The 20,803-nt window shown below is 40.8% G+C and overlaps 5 protein-coding genes and 2 long non-coding RNA genes across 11 annotated transcripts; 4 read left to right on the top strand and 3 right to left on the bottom strand.

The window, feature by feature from the left end:
* The first annotated feature begins 1,688 nt into the window (after nucleotides 1-1,688).
* Dnai2 (dynein, axonemal, intermediate chain 2) lies at nucleotides 1,689-5,197 on the top strand. 2 transcript variants are annotated; one of them, XM_020946270.2, is made up of 5 exons: nucleotides 1,689-4,151; nucleotides 4,215-4,393; nucleotides 4,449-4,686; nucleotides 4,747-4,966; nucleotides 5,054-5,197. In XM_020946270.2, exons 1-5 carry the CDS (start codon nucleotides 3,081-3,083, stop codon nucleotides 5,101-5,103), a joined length of 1,758 nt encoding a protein of 585 aa, XP_020801929.2. In that variant the 5' UTR covers nucleotides 1,689-3,080; the 3' UTR covers nucleotides 5,104-5,197. The 2 variants fall into 2 exon arrangements, with proteins under 2 accessions (XP_020801929.2, XP_020801930.2); XM_020946271.2 differs by having other exon boundaries at nucleotides 2,326-4,151; nucleotides 4,747-4,970.
* Nucleotides 5,198-5,353: 156 nt separating this feature from the next.
* Dph1 (diphthamide biosynthesis 1) lies at nucleotides 5,354-9,029 on the top strand. Of its 3 annotated transcripts, none has more exons than XM_020946195.2 (3): nucleotides 5,354-5,450; nucleotides 7,176-7,947; nucleotides 8,016-9,029. In XM_020946195.2, exons 2-3 carry the CDS (start codon nucleotides 7,180-7,182, stop codon nucleotides 8,613-8,615), a joined length of 1,368 nt encoding a protein of 455 aa, XP_020801854.2. In that variant the 5' UTR covers nucleotides 5,354-5,450; nucleotides 7,176-7,179; the 3' UTR covers nucleotides 8,616-9,029. The 3 variants fall into 3 exon arrangements, with proteins under 3 accessions (XP_020801854.2, XP_020801856.2, XP_020801855.2); XM_020946197.2 differs by having other exon boundaries at nucleotides 5,359-5,703; XM_020946196.2 differs by having other exon boundaries at nucleotides 5,393-6,021.
* Nucleotides 9,030-9,265: 236 nt separating this feature from the next.
* On the bottom strand, nucleotides 9,266-10,543 carry LOC147644920 (uncharacterized). The gene is made up of 2 exons (XR_015272824.1): nucleotides 10,336-10,543; nucleotides 9,266-10,261 (listed from the first exon to the last, which is right to left on the bottom strand). It is a non-coding gene; the product is annotated as an uncharacterized LOC147644920 (long non-coding RNA).
* A 168-nt stretch (nucleotides 10,544-10,711) lies between these two features.
* On the top strand, nucleotides 10,712-13,175 carry Pldn (biogenesis of lysosomal organelles complex 1 subunit pallidin). The gene is made up of 5 exons (XM_020946179.2): nucleotides 10,712-10,831; nucleotides 10,891-11,103; nucleotides 11,162-11,246; nucleotides 11,933-12,019; nucleotides 12,150-13,175. The coding sequence occupies exons 1-5, from the start codon at nucleotides 10,806-10,808 to the stop codon at nucleotides 12,243-12,245; spliced, it is 507 nt and encodes a 168-aa protein (XP_020801838.2). The 5' UTR covers nucleotides 10,712-10,805; the 3' UTR covers nucleotides 12,246-13,175.
* Sugb (Sugar baby transporter) lies at nucleotides 12,332-18,387 on the bottom strand. Of its 2 annotated transcripts, XM_020946177.2 has the most exons (6): nucleotides 17,725-18,387; nucleotides 16,125-16,263; nucleotides 14,801-15,632; nucleotides 14,260-14,727; nucleotides 14,011-14,197; nucleotides 12,332-13,058 (listed from the first exon to the last, which is right to left on the bottom strand). In XM_020946177.2, exons 1-6 carry the CDS (start codon nucleotides 17,783-17,785, stop codon nucleotides 12,985-12,987), a joined length of 1,761 nt encoding a protein of 586 aa, XP_020801836.2. In that variant the 5' UTR covers nucleotides 17,786-18,387; the 3' UTR covers nucleotides 12,332-12,984. The 2 variants fall into 2 exon arrangements, with proteins under 2 accessions (XP_020801836.2, XP_020801835.2); XM_020946176.2 differs by lacking the exon at nucleotides 12,332-13,058 and having other exon boundaries at nucleotides 13,515-14,197; nucleotides 17,725-18,365.
* On the top strand, nucleotides 16,738-17,300 carry LOC147644919 (uncharacterized). The gene is made up of 2 exons (XR_015272825.1): nucleotides 16,738-16,878; nucleotides 16,937-17,300. It is a non-coding gene; the product is annotated as an uncharacterized LOC147644919 (long non-coding RNA).
* On the bottom strand, nucleotides 18,260-20,220 carry TfIIEalpha (transcription factor IIEalpha). The gene is made up of 3 exons (XM_020946178.2): nucleotides 20,024-20,220; nucleotides 18,851-19,961; nucleotides 18,260-18,787 (listed from the first exon to the last, which is right to left on the bottom strand). Exons 2-3 carry the CDS (start codon nucleotides 19,947-19,949, stop codon nucleotides 18,594-18,596), a joined length of 1,293 nt encoding a protein of 430 aa, XP_020801837.2. The 5' UTR covers nucleotides 19,950-19,961; nucleotides 20,024-20,220; the 3' UTR covers nucleotides 18,260-18,593.
* Between the last annotated feature and the right edge of the window lie 583 nt (nucleotides 20,221-20,803).

The raw sequence follows: 20,803 nt of genomic DNA, 5'->3' as shown, positions 1-20,803 counted from the left end.
GTGTATATATAGTCCACCGATTCGCCATGCTCCGACTTATATACTGGCAAAATTATATAGAAGAATAGCTCCATAGTTTCCTTCAAATAGCTTAAATTTGTTCAAAATCAAATCTCGCACATCTGAGCTTATGATTCTCAATTGGTTCAAACATCCCCGGAACGAAGTGACTGCTGCAGGCCAAGTCTCAGAAATGTGTTGTGTTACAAAAGTTGCAAGTCATTGTTTATTAGTGTTCAAAGTTAATAACTGATCATACATACTTACTGGTCATAGATACTCAATGATCATAGTTACTTACTGGTCATAGATACTTACTGTTCAGAGTTACTTAATGGTCATACTTAATTACTGGTCATAGATACTTACTGATCGTTGTTACTCACTGGCCATACTTACTGTTTAGAGTTACTTAGTGCCTATACTTAATTTCTGCTCCTAGTCAATTTTTCGATCGTTCCTATGGCAGCTATATATGTGTATATATAGTCCAGCGATTCGCCTTGCTCCGACTTATATACTGGCAAAATTATTTAGAAGAATAACTCAATAGTTTCCTTCAAATAGCTTAAATTTGTTCCAAAACAAATCTCGCGCATCTGAGCTTATGATTCTCAACTGGTTCAAACATCCCCGGAACGAAGTGACTGCTGCAGGCCAAGTCTCAGAAATGTGTTGTGGTACAAAAGTTGCAAGTCATTGTTTATTAGTGTTCAAAGTTAATAACTGATCATACACACTTAGTGGTCTTTGATACTTACTGTTCAGAGTTACTTACTGGTCATACTTAATTACTTCTCATAGATACTTACTGATCGTTGTTACTCACTGGCCATAGATACTTACGGTTTGGAGTTACGTACTGCTCATACTTAATTACTGCTCATAGTTAAGTTTCCGATCGTTCCTATAGCAGCTATATATGTGTATATATAGTCCACCGATTTGCCATGCTCCGATGTATATACTAGTAAAATTATATAGAAGAATAACTCAATAGTTTCGTTCAAATAGCTTAAATTTGTTCCAAAACAAATCTCGCGCATCTGACCTTATGATTCTCAACTGGTTCAAACATCCCCGGAACGAAGTGACTGCTGCAGGCCAAGTCTCAGAAATGTGTTGTGGTACAAAAGTTGCAAGTCATTGTTTATTAGTGTTCAAAGTTAATAACTGATCATACACACTTAGTGGTCTTTGATACTTACTGTTCAGAGTTACTTACTGGTCATACTTAATTACTTCTCATAGATACTTACTGATCGTTGTTACTCACTGGCCATAGATACTTACGGTTTGGAGTTACTTACTGCTCATACTTAATTACTGCTCCTAGTCAATTTTTCGATCGTTCCTATGGCAGCTATATATGTGTATATATAGTCCACTGATTCGCCATGCTCCGACTTATATACTAGTAAAATTATATAGAAGAATAACTCAACAGTTTCCTTCAAATAGCTTAAATTTGTTCCAAAACAAATCTCGCGCATCTGAGCTTATGATTCTCAACTGGTTCAAACATCCCCGGAACGAAGTGACTGCTGCAGGCCAAGTCTCAGAAATGTGTTGTGGTATAAAAGTTGCAAGTCATTGTTTATTAGTGTTCAAAGTTAGTAACTGATCACACATACTTACTGGTCTTAGATACTTAATGATCATAGTTACTTACTGGTCATAGATACTTACTGTTCAGAGTTACTTACTGGTCATATCTATTTACTGGTCATAAATACTTACTGATCGTTGTTACTCACTGGCCATAGATACTTATAGTTTGGAGTTACTTACTGCTCATACCTAATTTCTGCTCATAGTCAATTTTCCGATCGTTCCTATGGCAGCTATATATGTGTATATATAGTCCACCGATTCGCCATGCTGCGACGTATATACTAGTAAAATTATTTAGAAGAATATCTCCATAGTTTCCTTCAAATAGCTTAAATTTGTTCAAAATCAAATCTCGCACATCTGAGCTTATGATTCTCAATTGGTTCAAACATCACCGGAACGAAGTGACTGCTGCAGGCCAAGTATCAGAAATGTGTTGTGTTACAAAAGTTGCAAGTCATTGTTTATTAGTGTTCAAAGTTAGTAACTGATCACACATACTTACTGGTCTTAGATACTTAATGATCATAGTTACTTACTGGTCATAGATACTTACTGTTCAGAGTTACTTACTGGTCATATCTATTTACTGGTCATAGATACTTACTGATCGTTGTTACTCACTGGCCATAGATACTTATAGTTTGGAGTTACTTACTGCTCATACCTAATTTCTGCTCATAGTCAATTTTCCGATCGTTCCTATGGCAGCTATATATGTGTATATATAGTCCACCGATTCGCCATGCTGCGACGTATATACTAGTAAAATTATTTAGAAGAATATCTCCATAGTTTCCTTCAAATAGCTTAAATTTGTTCAAAATCAAATCTCGCACATCTGAGCTTATGATTCTCAATTGGTTCAAACATCACCGGAACGAAGTGACTGCTGCAGGCCAAGTATCAGAAATGTGTTGTGGTTCAAAAGTTGCAAGTCATTGTTTATTAGTGTTCAACGTTAATAACTGATCATACACACTTAGTGGTCTTAGATACTAATTGATCATAGTTACTTACTAGTCATATTTAATTGCTGTTCAGAGGTACTTACTCCTGAAAGTTACTTAGTGCTCATAGTGAACTACTGATCATAGTTAATTATTGATCATAGGTACTTTCTGTTTATAGAAATGTTGAAAGATACTTACTGATCCTCTGAATTTATATACCGTGTTTCTGGCAGTTATAGTATTTTGATTTTCATAAACATTGAGATTCTTTTAAAACTGAGGAACTAGTTTCCGTAGAATATACGTATATTATAATACCCTGCAAGGGTATAAAAATGCCGCCAAAATCTTGGTCCGACTTCTACTTAAATATTGACTAAACAATGAGTTGCCATGGACACAGATAAATCATCAATAAGGAGTAGAGCCACACACAGTTTTCTGTGGGAACTTTTTTAGCTGCTGATAGCTACTAAACATAAATTAAAAATAAAATAAACTATATCCTGAAAAATGGAATTTATATTCAAGAAGGAGCGCCGCACCTTCGGCGCCCGCGTCAACTTCGAGGACAAGGATGAAGTGGTCTTCAGCGAAAACTCCAATCCTGAGTTGGTGAAGAACTACATTCTGCAGAACCCCGTGGATAGAGTGACGCAATATGCCGGACAGACCTCGCTGAGCGTGGCCAATACAGAGCGAGCCACATACAAAAGCACGGGGATTACCCACAATGAAGGCGGGTGGCCCAAGGACATCAATATGCACGATCCAGAACAGACGGTTCGATATAAGCGAAAGATCGAAAAGGACGAGAATTACATCACCCAAGTCATGAACTTGACTAAGCCCATGGAGCACTATATTCATCAGAACAATGCCGTCAACATATACGAGAACTACTTCGAGAACCTGGACCCTGCTCCGCTGCCGGAACCCTGCAAGTCGCGCACTGTTAACGTGTACCGAGATCCGAATCCCATCAAGGTGCCGGTGAAGCACCTTTCGTGGTCCCCAGATGGCGGTATCAAGATGGCCGTCAGCCACTGTGACATGCGGTTCCAGGGCGACAAGTCTGGCCAGAAGTGCAACTCGTATATCTGGGAGGTGGAAAACCCAAATGAGCCATTCCTCACCCTGGAGCCGAAGGTTCCGTGCGTGTGCCTGGAATACAATCAGAAGGACCCGACCAGTCTAGTGAGCGGAATGTACAATGGCCAGGTGGCAGCTTGGGACACACGGCATGGCAAGCATCCGGTAATGATCAGCGAAAGGGAGGTATGCCATCGGGATCCAGTGAACTCGGTGCTGTGGAACAACTCCAAGAGTGGCACAGAGTTCTTCTCCGGAGGATCTGATGGTCAGGTGCTGTGGTGGGATACTCGTAAACTCACCGAACCGCTGGACCGGCTGCTTATGGATCCTGTGAAGAGTGATGACCAGGACTTGTCGCGATCCTATGGAATATCGGTGCTGGAGTACGAGACCACTATTCCCACAAGGTTCATGGCGGGCACCGAGATGGGAATGCTCTTCTCCTGCAACCGGAAGGGCAAGACGCCAACAGAGAAGATCCAGATACGAGTGGGTATCAAGTTCTACTCTTATTGTAACCCATTCTAGAGAGAGAGAGATCTCTTCTTGCAGATGATGTGCCACCTGGGACCGGTGTACGCCATCACCAGGAATCCGGCCTTTGTAAAGAACTTCCTCACTGTGGGCGACTGGTGCGCACGCATCTGGTCGGAGGACTGCCGCGAGAGCTCCATTATCTGGACCAAGAGCAGTAGCTCCATGCTGACTGACGGCGCCTGGAGTTATACCAAGTAAGATTCAAATTGTGATCTTTATTCCCAATTTGGCTTGTAATTTGCCTTCCAGGGTATCGCAGTTCTTTATTACTAGGATGGATGGAGTGCTGGACACTTGGGATCTCCTGCAGCAACAAAATGAACCCGTGCTCACCGTTAAGGTGTGCGACGAGCCCTTGTATTGTGTCCGGACCAATGAAAACGGCAAGTTCGTAAGCTGCGGTAGTCAACTGGGTGCCACTTTCCTCATTGAGGTCTCCGACAACATGGTCATGTCCGCCAAGAACGATAAGCCACTCTTAACTGCCGTAAGATCTTAATATCCGAATATAAGGATATAAACTTTAATGAGATTGTTCCCCTTGCAGATGTTTGAGCGAGAGAACCGGCGGGAGAAGATCCTGGAGGCCAAGTCGCGAGAAAGCAAGCTCAAGGTTAAAGCCAATCTTGGTCAGGATACGGCGGACATAACCATGGTCAACGGAAAGGTCAATATGGCTCCGTTTGTCGGTGCTTGCGAGCAGGCCGCCGCCGAGTATTTTGCGGCTGTGGAACAGGAACGCCAAAGACGACTGCCCGGCGGAAAGCGTAGGTGAACAATAGCGGTTTATTATTAAGTTCTTACTATTTTCCGGGAAGCCTTTTTTATTAATTTGTTCATATTTTTTCTTACAGAGGATGCGGAGGAGGCTGAAGTGTCCGAGGCTGAGAGCTCCAAGCTGTAGGCATTCAATTAAATTGTTGTTAAATATATTTCACGGACCAAACTAAAATAATAGCCCTTGTACAATAAATAAATATTTAGCAGGTATTAGTGAATAACTTTAGAATATTTTTAAAAATTTATTGTTTTAAATAATTTCAAGTTATTCTATTTTGATGTTTACGTGTTCAACAATTCAAATTTAACGTATTTGTATACCAGTTCCCTTAGCTGTAATACAATCTATCGATAATGGCCAGCTTACTATCGATAGTTCGTCATTGGATAATTTCAACCTCTAATCAGCTGTTCGACTTTCACACGCGGTTGCTAAGTTTTTTTAATAAAAGCCAATTGACAACAAAAATCGTAAGTAATGTGCTTTTAAACAAATCTCAGTGAACAGCACACATTGAACGAATAACAATAAAGTGTGAAAAATCTAAATGCAACAAGAAATAAACATTGCATCAGCTGTGCCATTGAAACGTGCCAAAACTACACTCGCCAGCAAAGTACAAGACTAAGTGCAATTGTAAAGCAGTACCAGTGACATAATAAGAATTAAAATAGCGAAAACAGATTTAAAAACAACAATATCTCGCGAGTAAAACAGTCCCAGGTAATTTCTTGCTTATTTGTGTCAGGTAATTACCGTGGTCAGGTAGCAAACACATCTGCTTCGAACCCGTTCCATGTTGCACGGTGTGCGGCCTACGTGACTCAGAGGCAGTTATCAATGGCGCAACACATACGGAAAGTTCAGTGACCAATTTATGTGCAGCAGCCAAACGAAAACACCCCTAGACTAGGAATCAGACGGCGTCTAACGTCCAACTGATAAAGTCGAGCGGTCCAAATAATAGACCAGACTTGTAATAGGCCAGACTTGTGTGTTTTCATTTTATAATTTCTTGTGTGAATTAGGCAAATAACACGGGTAAGACAATGACAAAAATCAAGTGAACTCAATCTGCCTTCGAATTTGTTATACTTAAAATTAAACATTAAAATCATTATTTAAACATTTAATGGATTAATTGAGTCTTAGTGCGTCTTATAAAATAGCAAACTACTTTTAAAATCGTGGAAATACGATAATCGAATTAGATTAAATAAATTTTATTAATCAGTAAACCCAAAATAAATCCTTGTCGACATGTTCTGCATTGCTATGCGCCAATTAAGACAGCCTTAGAACACCAGTTCGTTCTGGTTAATTTTTTTTTTGCTGTATTGCCAATTGTTTATTGTTAATTGTTAATTCAGACCTTGGCGCGGCTTCGATTTGAAAGTGTTTCCCCCAAGGCGGGGTTGGGCTTGTGCACACCAGTGATTCACCCACCTGGCGTGGCGTTTGTGCTAAATACGTTATTTCGGGATTGCTTTTCCGGTTTTTTTTTGCTGCCGGTGCAATCCCAGGGGCCGGTCCTACCATTCCATTCTGGCCAGCAGTCACGTACACCATCCAACGCATCGCCTCTGCTCTCTGGCTCTTTGTTTATTGTTTATTTTTTTGGTAAAGCTGTCAACGAAGCACAGACAAAAACAGAGCTTCTATGATTTAAATAAATAAATAATCTTGACCTTATCAATATGCATAGGTAAACCATAAACAAAAACAAGCGATTAAGAAGATAATATATGTATATATAACAATAATAATGAGAATACAAGATTTTTAAAAACCAAAAACCAGAAAATAAGCAAACTTTGGAAAGACGAAATTTGTATACCCTTGCAGTTTGCAGGAACCAAAGTTAAGCCAAAAAGCATTAATTTCTTTATATTTTATTATCATGTAATTATTAAGAATTTAATTTACTGGCTTTCTTAGCAACCTCCAATGCCCCAAGGAGACCTGAAGGATTTGCATTTTTAAAATCGATTATGTGACAATTTTAGTGGCAAATCATTAAATCACTCCTCCATAAACTATCCTTTGCCAGTTTATTATAAAAAAATAAGCTATTTCACGTGATTACAATATTTTTTATACGTTCCAAATTAAAAATATTTTTACGAGTAATCACATTATTAATGCATTTTCCTTCAGAATATTAAACTAATCTATTTCTACTCTTATTTTTCCAGCACCATGTTGGACGTGATCCAACCCAGTAACAACCACCAAGCCAGCGAGAACAACAACGATGTGGTGGTGGTGCGTGCCAAGCCCAAGAAGGTCTTCAAGCCAAAGGCCAGAATCAATCGGATTCCACAGGAGCTGCTCGATGATCCGCTGCTACAACAGGCCATCGACCGCCTGCCCTCCAACTACAACTTTGAGCTGCACAAGACCATCTGGCGGATTCGAGAGATGAAGGCCAAGCGAGTGGCGTTGCAGCTGCCGGAGGGATTGCTCATGTACGCCATGGTCATCAGCGATATTGTGGAACGATTCACCAGCGCCGATACAGTCATCATGGGCGATGTGACTTACGGAGCCTGCTGCGTCGACGACTATACAGCCAAGGCACTGGGAGCGGATCTTCTGGTGCATTACGGCCACAGTTGCCTCATTCCCGTGGACCAGACATGCGGTATCAAGGTTCTGTACATCTTCGTGGACATCAAGATCGATCCGCTGCACTTCCTAGACTCCGTTAAGCTAAATTTCCAACCGGACGTTGGCCAAATAGCTTTGGTCAGCACAATTCAGTTCGTGACCACACTGCAGGCCGCATCCACGGAGCTAAAGGCAGCCGGCTACGATGTGATAGTACCCCAGGCCAAGCCGCTCAGTCCGGGTGAGATTCTCGGCTGCACCTCACCCCAGCTGCCGGAGGCAACAAAAATGATAATCTACCTGGGTGACGGACGTTTCCATCTGGAATCTGCCATGATTGCGAACCCGCTACTAAAGGTAGGTAGCCTAAACTTCAGAATTTGGCTTTAGTTTCTAATATATATATTTTTTCCCTTCGTTTTTAGGCGTACAAGTACGATCCGTATGAAAAGAAGTTTACAATAGAGCAGTACGACCACATTGCTATGCAGAACCTTCGCCTGGACGCTGTGCAGCGCGCAAAGAAAGCGCGTCGCATCGGCATCATACTGGGCACACTTGGAAGACAGGGCAGTGCCAGAGTGCATCGTTTTCTAGAGAAGAGGCTGCATGCCAAGGGCATTGAGACGACGACTTTACTGCTGTCGGAGATCTTCCCCCAGAAATTGGCCTTATTCGCGGATATTGACGCCTTCGTGCAGATAGCCTGCCCGCGACTTTCGATCGACTGGGGATCTGCCTTCAGCCAGCCGCTTCTGAATCCCTACGAGCTATCTGTCGTGTTGGGAGATGTCGAGTGGACGCCACACAATTCGTCGCCGCGCAACAATGCCTATCCGATGGACTTCTATGCAAGCGGCAGTCTGGGACCCTGGACGCCCAACTTCAAGCCGCCAGCGCTGGGTGAGTGTGAGAACAAGCCTTCAGCTGATTGCTGCGGGCGCTGCACGCGCGCCGAACTGGAGAAGGACGATTCGGGGAAAGCAGCGGCCATAGCTGATCTTCTTGACTTCAAAAAAGGATAATCGAATATTGTTAGCCACATTCTTAGCTCCCTAGAGAGCCCTCCATCTCAAGCGATCAGTCCACGTCGTCTGCCCAAAAATAATGCTTACCTACTAATTTAGTTAGTACAAATTTTTTATTTGTAAGTTCTATCTTCTAGGTCGTCATCACTTGTGTTCATCACAGATACGTTTATAACTTTGTTCGCAAGGGCATATTTTAGTTAAGTTGCTAGTTTTATTTACAGAGATGCAATTGTTATAGTAACAGCAACAATGTACACTATTTTTAACATTGAAATGATGTTTAAAACAACTTAATGCGTATTTTTATTTAATATTCTTTATGTAAACGTCGGGTTGCGTAATTTATCACCTAAAATATACGCGGCGACTTGAAATAGATATTTTGCATAAGCATTGTAAAAAACCAAATTTAAATCTACCATGACTATATCAATATTCTTTTCTAGCAATGAGGTATTGAACTTCTGGTTCTGTGCAAAGTGCTCAATTCTTAAATTTGTACTAGCAAACTCATCTTTGAGGCCTTATTGTTGGCAACAATAATAAACATTTTGAAATCAAGAGTAGTTATACTACATCAAATTTAGTCACAGAATTTACAAACGTTCCAGACAAATATATTTATGTGAATATTAAAAATCCAATTTTTATAGTTTGTTAAACATCATTTTATTGCAAGAATATCACTCATATTTTAAATATGTACAATTTCTTTAAATATTTTACTAATTTACAATTGGGTTATATATATACAATTGAACTAAATAATTGTCTAGTAAATTTGACTATAATATTGGCTATGATTTCTATGGATTTCTATATACAATTGGTCTATTGAATTGACTAAAATTTGCTAAGGCTTTCCATATATACAGTACATTGAGCTAACTAAATATATACAATATTGTTGATGTATATATACAATTGAATTAAAACATTAACTAAAATGTACACTTGAACTAGGGTATTAACTAGAATTTACAATTGTCTAAATTCGTCTAACTGCTGACACTGCAAGCGGATTTGGTTTCGTCCCAGGGCCCAGGATGTGTTAAGTTCGATGGTCCTCCACTGCCAGTCCTGAAGATCAGCAAAGTCTCAGCGGCGAGTCCGAGGAGCTCCGCCAGGAGCTGTAGCCGGTCCGCGATGAATGTTGTTGCCGGTCGGAGAACATCGCTTGCAGTGCAGATCGATTCGTGGTTGACAGTGAGTTTTTATAGAACTGTCCCCAGGTAGGCAGAAACGATCCTTTTACCTGCCTAATGACTTTGACCTTGGCGGAAATTGCCGCACCGCGATTACCCAAAAAAAATTCCTAGAAAGATAACTCCGAACACCTCGAAAGTACTCACTGATTTCAAGGAAAGTACTTAGGTGGACATGAAGGTGAAATATAAAATTTAAACAGTAGGTATACATATATGTATGTATAGGGGAAAGTAGGTAAAATAATATTTAGGGAATTTTAAAATTATATGAAATCTGCTGGGCATATGTAAAAAGCAAACCATTTCTTTTATCATTTGGAAAATGTAGAGACAAGAATGTTTCGTAAGTCTCTCCAGAGAGTCCAGAAGATTCGTTTTTTCATCCAATAATTTCGTTCGATCGGCTTAAAGCTAAAACTAAAACTACTACTACTACTAAGACATTAATAAAATTTCATAATTATTTATTAGAAGTTTGTTTTTGATTATCATTAAATATTGCTTACCTCTTTCGGGATTTCTGTTATCCCGCTCGCAGAAATCGCCGGTTCCTTGCGGAAATGGACGAATCAACATTTACTATTATTTAAATACCGATTGTTATTTCCGCAATTATTCACTGCACATCGCATTTTAAATTATTATACTTTAATTGCAAAATAAACAAAGTCAACAGCTGTTTATGCAAGAGATGGTAAAACAATTTTAGTAAATGTGTTTACTACAAAGGTTCATGTCTTGGGTAAAAATTAAATATAATAATTTTAAGTTTTTCCGTATTATATAAAATAAAATATAAAATTAATCAGCAATAAACAAATTATGAATATATTTAAATGTCACAAAGCGTAAATTTGATTAAATTTAATCATTTTCATTCATCGATAGTACCGATTTTTAAATCGAAATTCTTGCATCTCTATTGTATTTACATTTTATTGGTTTGTTTTGTTTATCCTGAACGTTTTTTCTTATTATGTTGAAAAGCAGCAATATAAATAGGTAAAGTTAAGAATTGTGTACTTGGTATTCTGCAAAAACATTAAATATCCGTCTCACAGTGTCCTCAATGAGATGCCTGATCCGCTGGCCAAGGAGCACCAAGCTCAATCTTCTTCCTCCAATGAAAACTCCAAAGCAGAGGGGTTAACCTGTTGCATCTCCAAGGATCAGGATGTAATGGGCAGCCTTGCCGCCTTGCAACTTTCCGCTGGCGTATTGCAAATAGCGGAGCCACCACTGGACCATGTACGTGTCCAGCTCAGGGAACTGATGTAAGTAGGTGCTTAAACCGGAATTTCACTTTACTGATTAAGCTGAATTTCTCTTCAGCGGAAGACAGAACAAGATCTACATAGATTTGTCCAAGGAGAAGTACAAACTGGACTGCAGCGAAGTCGCCAAACTGAATGATATGGTGAGTAGGAAAGCTAGAAGTACGAGTTTACATATATATCCTTGCAGTTGGCAACTCTATCAACTTATCGAGATTTTAATATGACAAATCAAAGTTTAAAAATTTCAAAACTAAGCCAAAAAAGCGTTGATTTTAAATTAGAAAACACATCACTGAGTTCAAAGCTTCTGAATAGAATTATAATACCATGTAAGGGTATAAAGATAATAATATAAAAAAAGAAAGAAAGTTGTAAATATTACAAGTTTATTATATTAAAAAAATATATACACGTAAATATTTTAGTTAAATATTCCTTAATGTCTAGAAAACAAGTCAACTCTAGTTGCTATACAAAAAAGTTTATAAAAAGAACTTGTAATTATTAAGCTCTGACTACATAAAGGTGGTCTTATCTTGGATACTTCATTATATAGCTTGTGTACATCATTTTAATGTATGTTTGTAAATCGTGCTTACAATCAATAATGCCAATTAATTAGGGCCATTCCAAAGAGACCAAATACCCCATAATAGCTTAAGTGAACCAGCGATTAGCTAATTAAGTTGGGCGGAATCTTATCAGTCATTTGAACCAGTCTGTGGTCACAATCTTATCTTAACCCGCCAGGCAGAGAATGAACGTACATAACTAGGTATTATAAAATACAAAGTAATTAGCTATTTAACAATCTTCATTTATGCAGATGAGCGATGTGAGGCGCTACAAAGATAAACTGGCAAAGATCAAAAAAGAAATGCAGGGAATATACCAGCGCACCAAGGACTTGAAGGTAAGCCCAAATTTTCAACCAAAAAAACCCATTGAAACGTGATAAAAGTAATCAAAGATTATAACAAAGAAAAACACATGCAAACCTCTTAATTTTAAGTCGTTTATTATCTTTGAATTACTGATTACAGAAACGCGCCGCAAACGTGGCGGCCTGCAAGCAGCGCGACTACCAGCGTAAACTCGATAGGCAGCAGCACGAGGAGTCACTCATTGGCGGCCATTAGAGGCAGTCAGTGTCACCTTTACATTGGGATTCGGATTCTCGGTAACAAATAACCAACAACTTAACACAGACAAAAGTAAAATCATCTTTTATACATATATGTAATAATAACGATAATTGTTATAAGAGCTTCTGGAAAACATTTCACTTTGTGGTACATATATCGTGTATAATTAAGTAAATACCTAAGAGATTTTGCGAAGAAAAAGCTACATACATGCACCCGGAACAAAGGAAGCTACAACTAGCTACAAATATTATTTATAATTATATAAAAATATAATTTATATGTATACATTAAACAGTAAGATGGTGTGGTGGGAAAACAATGGCTACACATTCACAGCGCCAAGGCAGCAGCGGCTTAAATTCACGGTAAGAAAATCGGATCATGCTTAACCGACCGACTGACTGCGCTTGTAGTTCTACAAATAATTAAGTTCTCACATTTAATTCAAAGGTAAATGGGCAAGGTACTTCCGCGTACACAGCGTGCACATATGCACGCGTCAGTGTGTTGTGTGTGGGAGTGTGTGATTACTAAAATAAGTTACTACTAAATTAAAGCACGTTTACAATACAAAACAGTTGAGTTAACATGCAGCATCGAGAGTAGAAAGATGTCGGAGTGGAGGAGCATTCACAGCTGATCTGTAGCGGAGTTGGATCTGGTTACTGTTGCTCTCGCTGGTTCATTGGTGACTGTTCTTGGTGATTGGTGTTTATTTTTGGTGATTGGTTTAGCTAACTCTACTATACTCCTGATCATTCAGCATGTGCATTGCATCTGTCGGTGCAAAATACTTGACAGTGCCTAAAAGAATGCAGAAAAGTTAATTTTACAATTTAATTATTTGTAAATATATAAATATATATAAATTATTAGATAAATAAATGGCTGAATAAAGGAGTAATGGGTTGTGGGAGAAAATGCGTTTAATTGGTAAATTTGTCGATGTTCTTGTATACTTCGATTATAATAGTTATATTTGTTTAAATTAAAACATACATATTATATATTTTTTTTTTGATTAATATTTTGTATAAAAAGTGTACTACACATATTTTTAGTTTCATAAAAAAAATTCTATAAACTCTTCTCTATTAAAACATAGATTACTTCAATTGAAAACTTCTAGCTCTCATAAACTTCGGATTCCCGGAGTTAGTTTTCGTTCTAACTTGTATGAGTAAAAGAAATTATAATTTTTAAAGAAATTATTATCAGTTCACACAGATTACAAAATGAAAGAATGCAAAAGGATCATCATTATTATCGAATTCCGTTTATTTACAACAAATATTTAATAGTTTAAATTCATTTTGAGCCAGTTTATTATGTATTTACCTGTTGTTAAGCCTTAAAATGGTTTATATCTATATAGTTTATGGCAAGTCTTACAAAATCTAGTCTAGCAGCTTTCGTTTCAACGTAATATCCTTAATATCGATTTGTTTCTTCAGAGAAATGGTTCAAATGTAAAGCACATTGGCCTTATAGGGGATTTTTCTCCTAACTTGGTTGTATTTGAGACTAAATACTTTCTTAAATTCGGGCAACTTGGCAAGACTTTCTTTAGAGAGACCCCGAAATCAACCTTGTCTGCATCAACTTAAGTCGACTTCGCGAAACCCGTCACTATCTTTATGGTCAGTATATTTGGGCTTGGCTGTCTCCACGGATGAAGATGCAGAGGCTGAGACTGTGGCCGAGGCGGTGCCAGTGGCGGAAGCTGAGGCGGAGGCCGAAGAGACCCTACCCTTACCGTTTTCGTCAGTGTTTCTATTGCGTTGCAGGTACATCTGAATGGATACGTGCACCACGAAGATAATGAAGGCGCCGATTCCAAAGATCTCGAAGGTGGTGCGAGCAGAAACCGACTCGAAGAGCAGTCCCCCAATAAGGCTGCCCATGGAGACGCCGACTCCCTCAAAAATGGCACCCACCAGGCTCTGTTGGACAAGGGATATTATAAAGAAATCGTAAGGAACCCGGCAAACTTCTAGACACTCACCTGCATGGTAGCCTCGGTGCCCGGTGGAGCCACAATGCTCGCATAGGAGGCCATGGTGGCGTAAAAGAGTCCGAAAGTCACCCCGTTCATCAGTTCGATGGGAAGAATGTACCACGGATTCTGCAGCATCGAGTACAGAATGAATCGCACTCCGAACCCGAAGAGCACAAGGCTCATGGCGTTCACATGTCCAATCTTCTTCAGAATCCATCCCGAAAGGAAAAAAAAGGGCAGCTCACCGCCAAAGCATTGAATGCTCATGACCAACCCCTCTAGAGTCTTGATTGAACTGTCGCATCCCTCGAACGCCTTGTCCAGCTGCTCCAGATAGATGAAAAGGAAGTTCCAGATCAGCGCTGTGCCCAGACCAATAGCCACGCACCACAGAAAGAAGATGACGCAGCGTAGAGAGAGGAACATTTGGCCGACATCCTTCACGATGTTGGACGATAAATGTGTCTGGGTGTGCTGTAGGAAAAGTGAAGAACGTACCAGGCTAAAATCTATTCGTGAAAATAAATTACTTATAAGAAGTACTCACCCTTAGCTTGGAGGAGGCAAACACATCGAATCCCATTATGAGCAGAGCCATCCAAAATACAGCCGTGTAGTTCTTGTTCACCTCACCCACGGACATATGATCCACGAGGACACCGGCCAGCAAGGCGAATATTCCCCAGCCAAGGGATCCGCACAGCCGTTGCTTGCCATACAGATGATGACGCTCGCCAAGGATTCCAAAGCAAATGGCATCTCCGATGCTGACCACTACCGCCATGCCGATCCAGCTAAAGATGAGCATTCCGAAGAAGAACCAAAACTGTGGCATGGCCATGGCACTGCGCGTGTTAATCACTGCACTCTCTGCCAACTGTTCCTTGAGGTAATCCTCCTTGCAGTCCATGGTACAGTTGGTCTTGAAGTAGTCCTTCTCCTTGGGACAAATAAATGTGACATTCTGACCCGCAATCTGGCCATGATCATGGGGAATCATAAAGAACATACTGCCGCCCTCGTCGACGATGTCATTCATGTTGATGCTGGAGCTGAAGTCCAGCTGGGGATTTGTGCGATTCGCGGCACAGTTCTCTGTCTTGTTTTGCAGCCAATCCTGGCACACAATATCCCAAAGGAATGGCTGTGCCTCGCACTGGAGTTCGCAGCCCAGGGTTCGATTGCCGTAAAACCTTTCCAGATTCTTTTCCACGCACTCACCGTACTGGGAGCAGAACCGAACATTGGATACGCCCTGATGACAGTGGAACTCCACCTTGGGCAGCGGCTTCTCCATTCCCGGCACAAACATGATCATGAAGAAGGCAAGTCCTGTGAGTACTTGGCCGCCTAGGAAGAGGGTTCGATGTTGATGGTACCTAAATAAGATATTTGATTAACAGTTGTTATTATTTATTTATGAATGTATGAAGTATTATAAAGTAATATTGAGTTACTATAATGTGTGTATAAATTATCCAAATAACTTATACATATATTATCAGCTTAAACTGTATGTATGAAAGATAGTTCTATTTATCAAATAAAACTAAAGTACAATGTTGAAAATGTCAAGTTCTCAATAGTTAATTAAATATTTAACAATGATATCGATGATATTGAATACATTTTCAAGTTCTCTTTTGATAACGGCGTGTTATCTTTTTCAATTGGATGTCTATCTAAAAGACAGTTACTCTATTTAAAAAAAGATTAAATATAGATATTTAAGAATGGTATATTAAAATAGAAAATGAGTTAATTACAATATTAGGATTAGTTTAAAACAACAACTCTATATGGAGCTTAAATGTTCGAGGTCAGAAGTTCAATCATAACAGAAAGTTTCATATATGTATGGGATGACCTACCGGTCTGCAATGTAGCCAAAGAGGGGCTTCGCCAGCATTCCAATGATGGGCAATATCATGTACATGGTGCCCACTACTGCGGGGGAGTATCCCAGCTGGCCGGCGAGGGTGGGCATAAAGGGGACCACGGGAGCGGTGCCTAGATAATAAAACAAAGCGAAAAACAAGCACGATTATCTTCTGGGAGATGCGTTGAAGCTGATAAGGGAGTGCTGAGTGTTGAGTGAATGAGTGGGTGGAGATATGCATATGGGCTTAGAAATAGTCGCCCAGGAATGGGTGTTGCTTTCCCGCCACCCTGATAAGCAAAGTCCAACGACGGCAAGTGGAATTAGATAGTCCCGACCACATAGAATTTAATGTTAATTGAATTAAAAAAGTAAAAGCCAACTTTAATAGCTGAAAGTGGTTTGGCTGTCGGCAGGTCTCAACATTTGATGAGTTTGGGAGTGGAGTGTGAGGAGTGGCAGGTCACTGGGCCATTGGGACTGTCACTATCTGACATTGCTTTACCTTTTCCAACAGTTGACACAAGTTGCTTTTCTGTTTCGACATTGTGAAAACTGTTCAGACATCTATGTACATATTCTACGACATGGGGAAAACCTTATCGCTCGTCTGTATTAGCTTTCTCAAAAATAACTCACTTTATGGTAATTATTATCATCTCACTAAAAGTAATCAAGTTTATTGGGTACAATGTAACATAAAGATTAGAGAATAAAATTTCCAACACTTTTCAACTGGCTTTAAAGTGAGTGTTTCATTGCATTTTAATGACTAATAATATCAATAATAGATTCTTTTTGAAGATCTGGAACATGTGATGGTTGAAAATTAAAATCTATGTGGAAATTTTATAATTTTGTTTCCATGCAACCCTTTGGAGTCGCTGATTCAATTAATTACACTTGAGACATTTCTGTTCAGAATTTTCCATTCCTATGAAAAGCAGAGACAAAGAAATAACTTAATTGATGTGATTCTACAGAAACAGCCTTTATGATTCGATGGATATCATTAAACAAATAAATTTATGAGCAAATTAAATGGTCAAACAATCAGACCCCTTAAAATTCAATCAATTAAGTATTCAAGATGTATGCAGATTTATTAACCTACTAAAAACTAGCATATAAACGCTATCCAAATTAAAATTAATGCATTTTTATATTAGTTATGATATTCTAAAAACTTTGATTTACCATAAAAATTGTTTTCTAATAATTGTAGACTCAATCGAATTTCTGTAATTCAAATTACAATCACTGTATGCATGAATGCTTCATCATTCGATGGGAATCGTGACCCAGAACAGCTTTGCATTAGCTTATCGCCAGTGCTTATTGGACTTGCGGTCTAATCCTCTATGCCATCGGGTTGAGTTCTTATCAGAAGATTATTGAGACGAAATTTGATATTGAAAATCCGCAATTCGCAGCTGGAAACGAATGAAGGGGGAAGCTACACTAGCAAATGTAGCCCCCAGCACGTGCGTGCGTCTAAAGACCTGTAAATGCGACCTTATCGGCTGATGTAAGCAATGCCCGGTACTTAGATTAATGGCTTTGTGCGCCGCTTTGGACAGGGGTGTGCTTACCTGCATTGAAGAGAAAGTAGTGAGCCTTCATAGGCAGCAGCTCCTTATCGATGGCCTTCATGTTGTGGCAATTTCGTTGACCTGTGACGCGAAGATCAATACTAAAGGCGTTGTACCGCTGCTCCTTCCTTGGCACCACTTTTCCAGTTCATTCACAAAAAGTGCAAAGGCAGGCAAAAAGCATGTGTTTTTCTCGCACACACACACAGCCAGCCAGTGTGTGTTTATGTCGCGATCACGTTTCCCTCCCAATTGGAATTTGCTATATCAGCGGTTGAGAAGACTCTTTTTACACTCTTATCACAGTTCTGGCAATTGGTAGCCACTATTTAGGAGAGTTTGTGAATTGACGCATTTTTAGTACTAATAATCAACAAAAACCACGCACAATCAAAGACGAAGTCCGGCCATACGGGCATCCAAAACTCGACTGAGTCGTTGGCGTCTGGTCTACGAGCTGCCGAGTGTCAACATGTTTGTTTGCGTTTGCCCATCGTTTGTTTACGTATTCCGCTTATCTGCGGCACACCAATTATTATTGTTAACTGGATACGCCCACCGGCCGGTCCGTTTTATTAGCGCACTAGAAATAAGCTTAAAAATAAACCTATGTTGCAAAAACAGCTGATTCCACTAGGGATGGTTGATTTCCGCGCTAGGGATGGCACCTGCACACGTGAAGAACTCACGAGGCTACTTTAAAAACTAATCATTTTTTAAGTAAATGGAAAACTATTTCATTATGCACTCTTTTGTATACGCTTTTCTTTTGTACAACTTTAAACTTATAATTAGAATGACTCTATGCGTTGGGCGTTGGGGGACAGAACATGGGGAACGCGTGGTAAGAGATGTTGTTAATTGCAGGATCAATCATAGATGTGACTATAGTGCTGCTGGTAGACATGTATGTAGTTCTCCTTTTCCTGAGGCGTCATCTGCGCTATCAGCTTGTCGTCCAGTTGGTCAAGCGGATGCGGTCGCCCTGCCACCAGGACAGTGGGCACATCGTCCTCCTCCTCCCCGGAGTCCGAGTTAATGTACTCGTCAAAGTCGACATCAGCTGTAAGTTAAGAGAAATTACATTCAATATAAAAGGTAAACAGAAAATAGAGAATAATCTTACGAATCTTGGCATTGTCGATATCCTTCTCATCGTCGCTGGAATCGCTCGAGTTGGCGTTGGAGGAGCCCATTCGCATCCCTTTCATGTGCGGCTCCTTCTGGCCGGGCTGCTTCTCGTGCTGCAGCAGTACGGACATGATATCCTCGTTCTCCTTCCGGTTTCGATGCCCGGATCCGCTTGCCCCTAGACCTGCTTCTGTCAAGCCATCGGCTGTATCCGTGTCGGTTATCACAGTGCTCTCCGTCATCCAGATCGGCCGTGATTTCCGCTCCACCACAGAGTCAGATGTGTCGTCGCCACCAATGGTCACGTCCACGCGGGTCTCCTCCACGGCGAAGCCTTGGTTTCGGGTCGCCTCGCCCGACCACGCCATGCCGTCGGGTCGCGTGGGATTGGGTTTGTTCAGTCCTCGAATGGTGTCTATGTCTACAGGCTCCGGCTCTAGGACTTCTGGTGCCAGCTTGATACCTTCCACCTCACGCAGGAGATCGTAGAGTGGTTGCAGCTGCTCGTTGAAGTGGGCTAACAGCAGGCGCGAGTCCTTCTTCGGCATGGCGGCGCTGTCCTCCTCCACAGAGCTGCCGCAGTACGTACACCGGAACTCTTGCGTGGCCATGTCGAAAAGCTGATCGGCCTCGAGGTCCGTGAACGTCTTCGAGCAAATTGAACACTTGAAGCTGGCGCGACTGGTGGCGTCCCGTTCCTCGGTCTCCATTCGCTTTCGCATTAGATCCAGCTTGTACTTGACCACGTTGACAAAGGTCTTGTAGTTGATGAAGTAGTAGTTAACCTTCTGGGCCTTGCCGTCCGGTCCAGTCTCCATTTTGAGCCGGATCTGGATGAACTTATCGGTGCGCAGAGTGGTGATCCTTGCTCTCAGTTGCTTCTTTTCGAATCGCAGCAATTCGCCTATGTCATCCTCTTTCATACAGGGATTCCGCACCAGCATGTCGATTATAAGGGCATCCTCCAGGGAGTAGAAGCCGCGGACCACGAGGCGGGCCAATTGCTTAAGGCTGCTGGGCACTTCGGTGACATAGCGCACCTCCGTTTTGGCTGGCGCGGGGGCTGTTGAGGCAGCCGCCGATGTCGACGACATCCTGATCCTGATCTGAAAGATCAGGACACTCGGGATTAAAACCTCCTCACTGGGACAGCGGCTGATCCACTCACCACGTCTCCGGAAGCGGAAGCGCTCTTTTCGGTTATCTACAGTGGGCAGCGGATCTGGGGATCTTCATGGGTCTTTCGGGCAGTTCGCAACTCCTTATATCTTTAAATTATTCTGGTTTTTCTTAAGTAAAAAATTTGCGCCGCCACCTCGAATGTGTTTATGTTGGTGCTAGTGGTGTCAAATAAAGATTGCAACTATCGACGGCACTATCGATATCGTAACAACGACTAGGCGGTCTATGTATCGAAATTTGAAATGGTGCTGTTGTTTAATTACTTCAACATTTTAAATGGGATTATTAGTTTTATAAATAATTTGAAACAAAAGAATCATTAATATTCTTTTTCAGATTGTAAGGTATGTTTAAAAACATTTGAACTGAAATAACAGGATATTCGTGAGCAATTTCTGTTCTGAAAGCATTCCAGTAGGTAGCATTCCTATGCGTTGTCTGATACATTTCCCTTCCATCTGGCTGTTAAATATTCATTTGCAGATATAATGCAGCTGATTCTCGCATGTTTCGAACTCCGGATTGTGTGCCTGCCCAATTAAGTCCATGACATTCAGCGAGGACAACAGAAGTGTGGTGCTGCCTGCCAAATAAGCACGCAGAGGTCCTGTCTACGGCCGACACACCAGCGCACCACCACAACGCCCCCTGACCCATGACCTCGGGACAGTCCACCACCCCTCGGCGGCGGCAGCGGCTGCTTTGTTTTGTTTGTGCCTCTGTACGCTGAGGTCCTGTGTGGGCGAGCCTCGTTCTGGGGGATTAC

Source organism: Drosophila serrata, unplaced genomic scaffold, assembly GCF_035046125.1.
Source record: "Drosophila serrata isolate PLE 108 unplaced genomic scaffold, ASM3504612v1 contig_66, whole genome shotgun sequence".
Classification (NCBI taxonomy): Eukaryota; Metazoa; Arthropoda; class Insecta; order Diptera; family Drosophilidae; genus Drosophila; species Drosophila serrata.
Note: the sequence above shows the minus strand (reverse complement) of the source record. Positions and strands in the feature narration are given on the sequence as shown.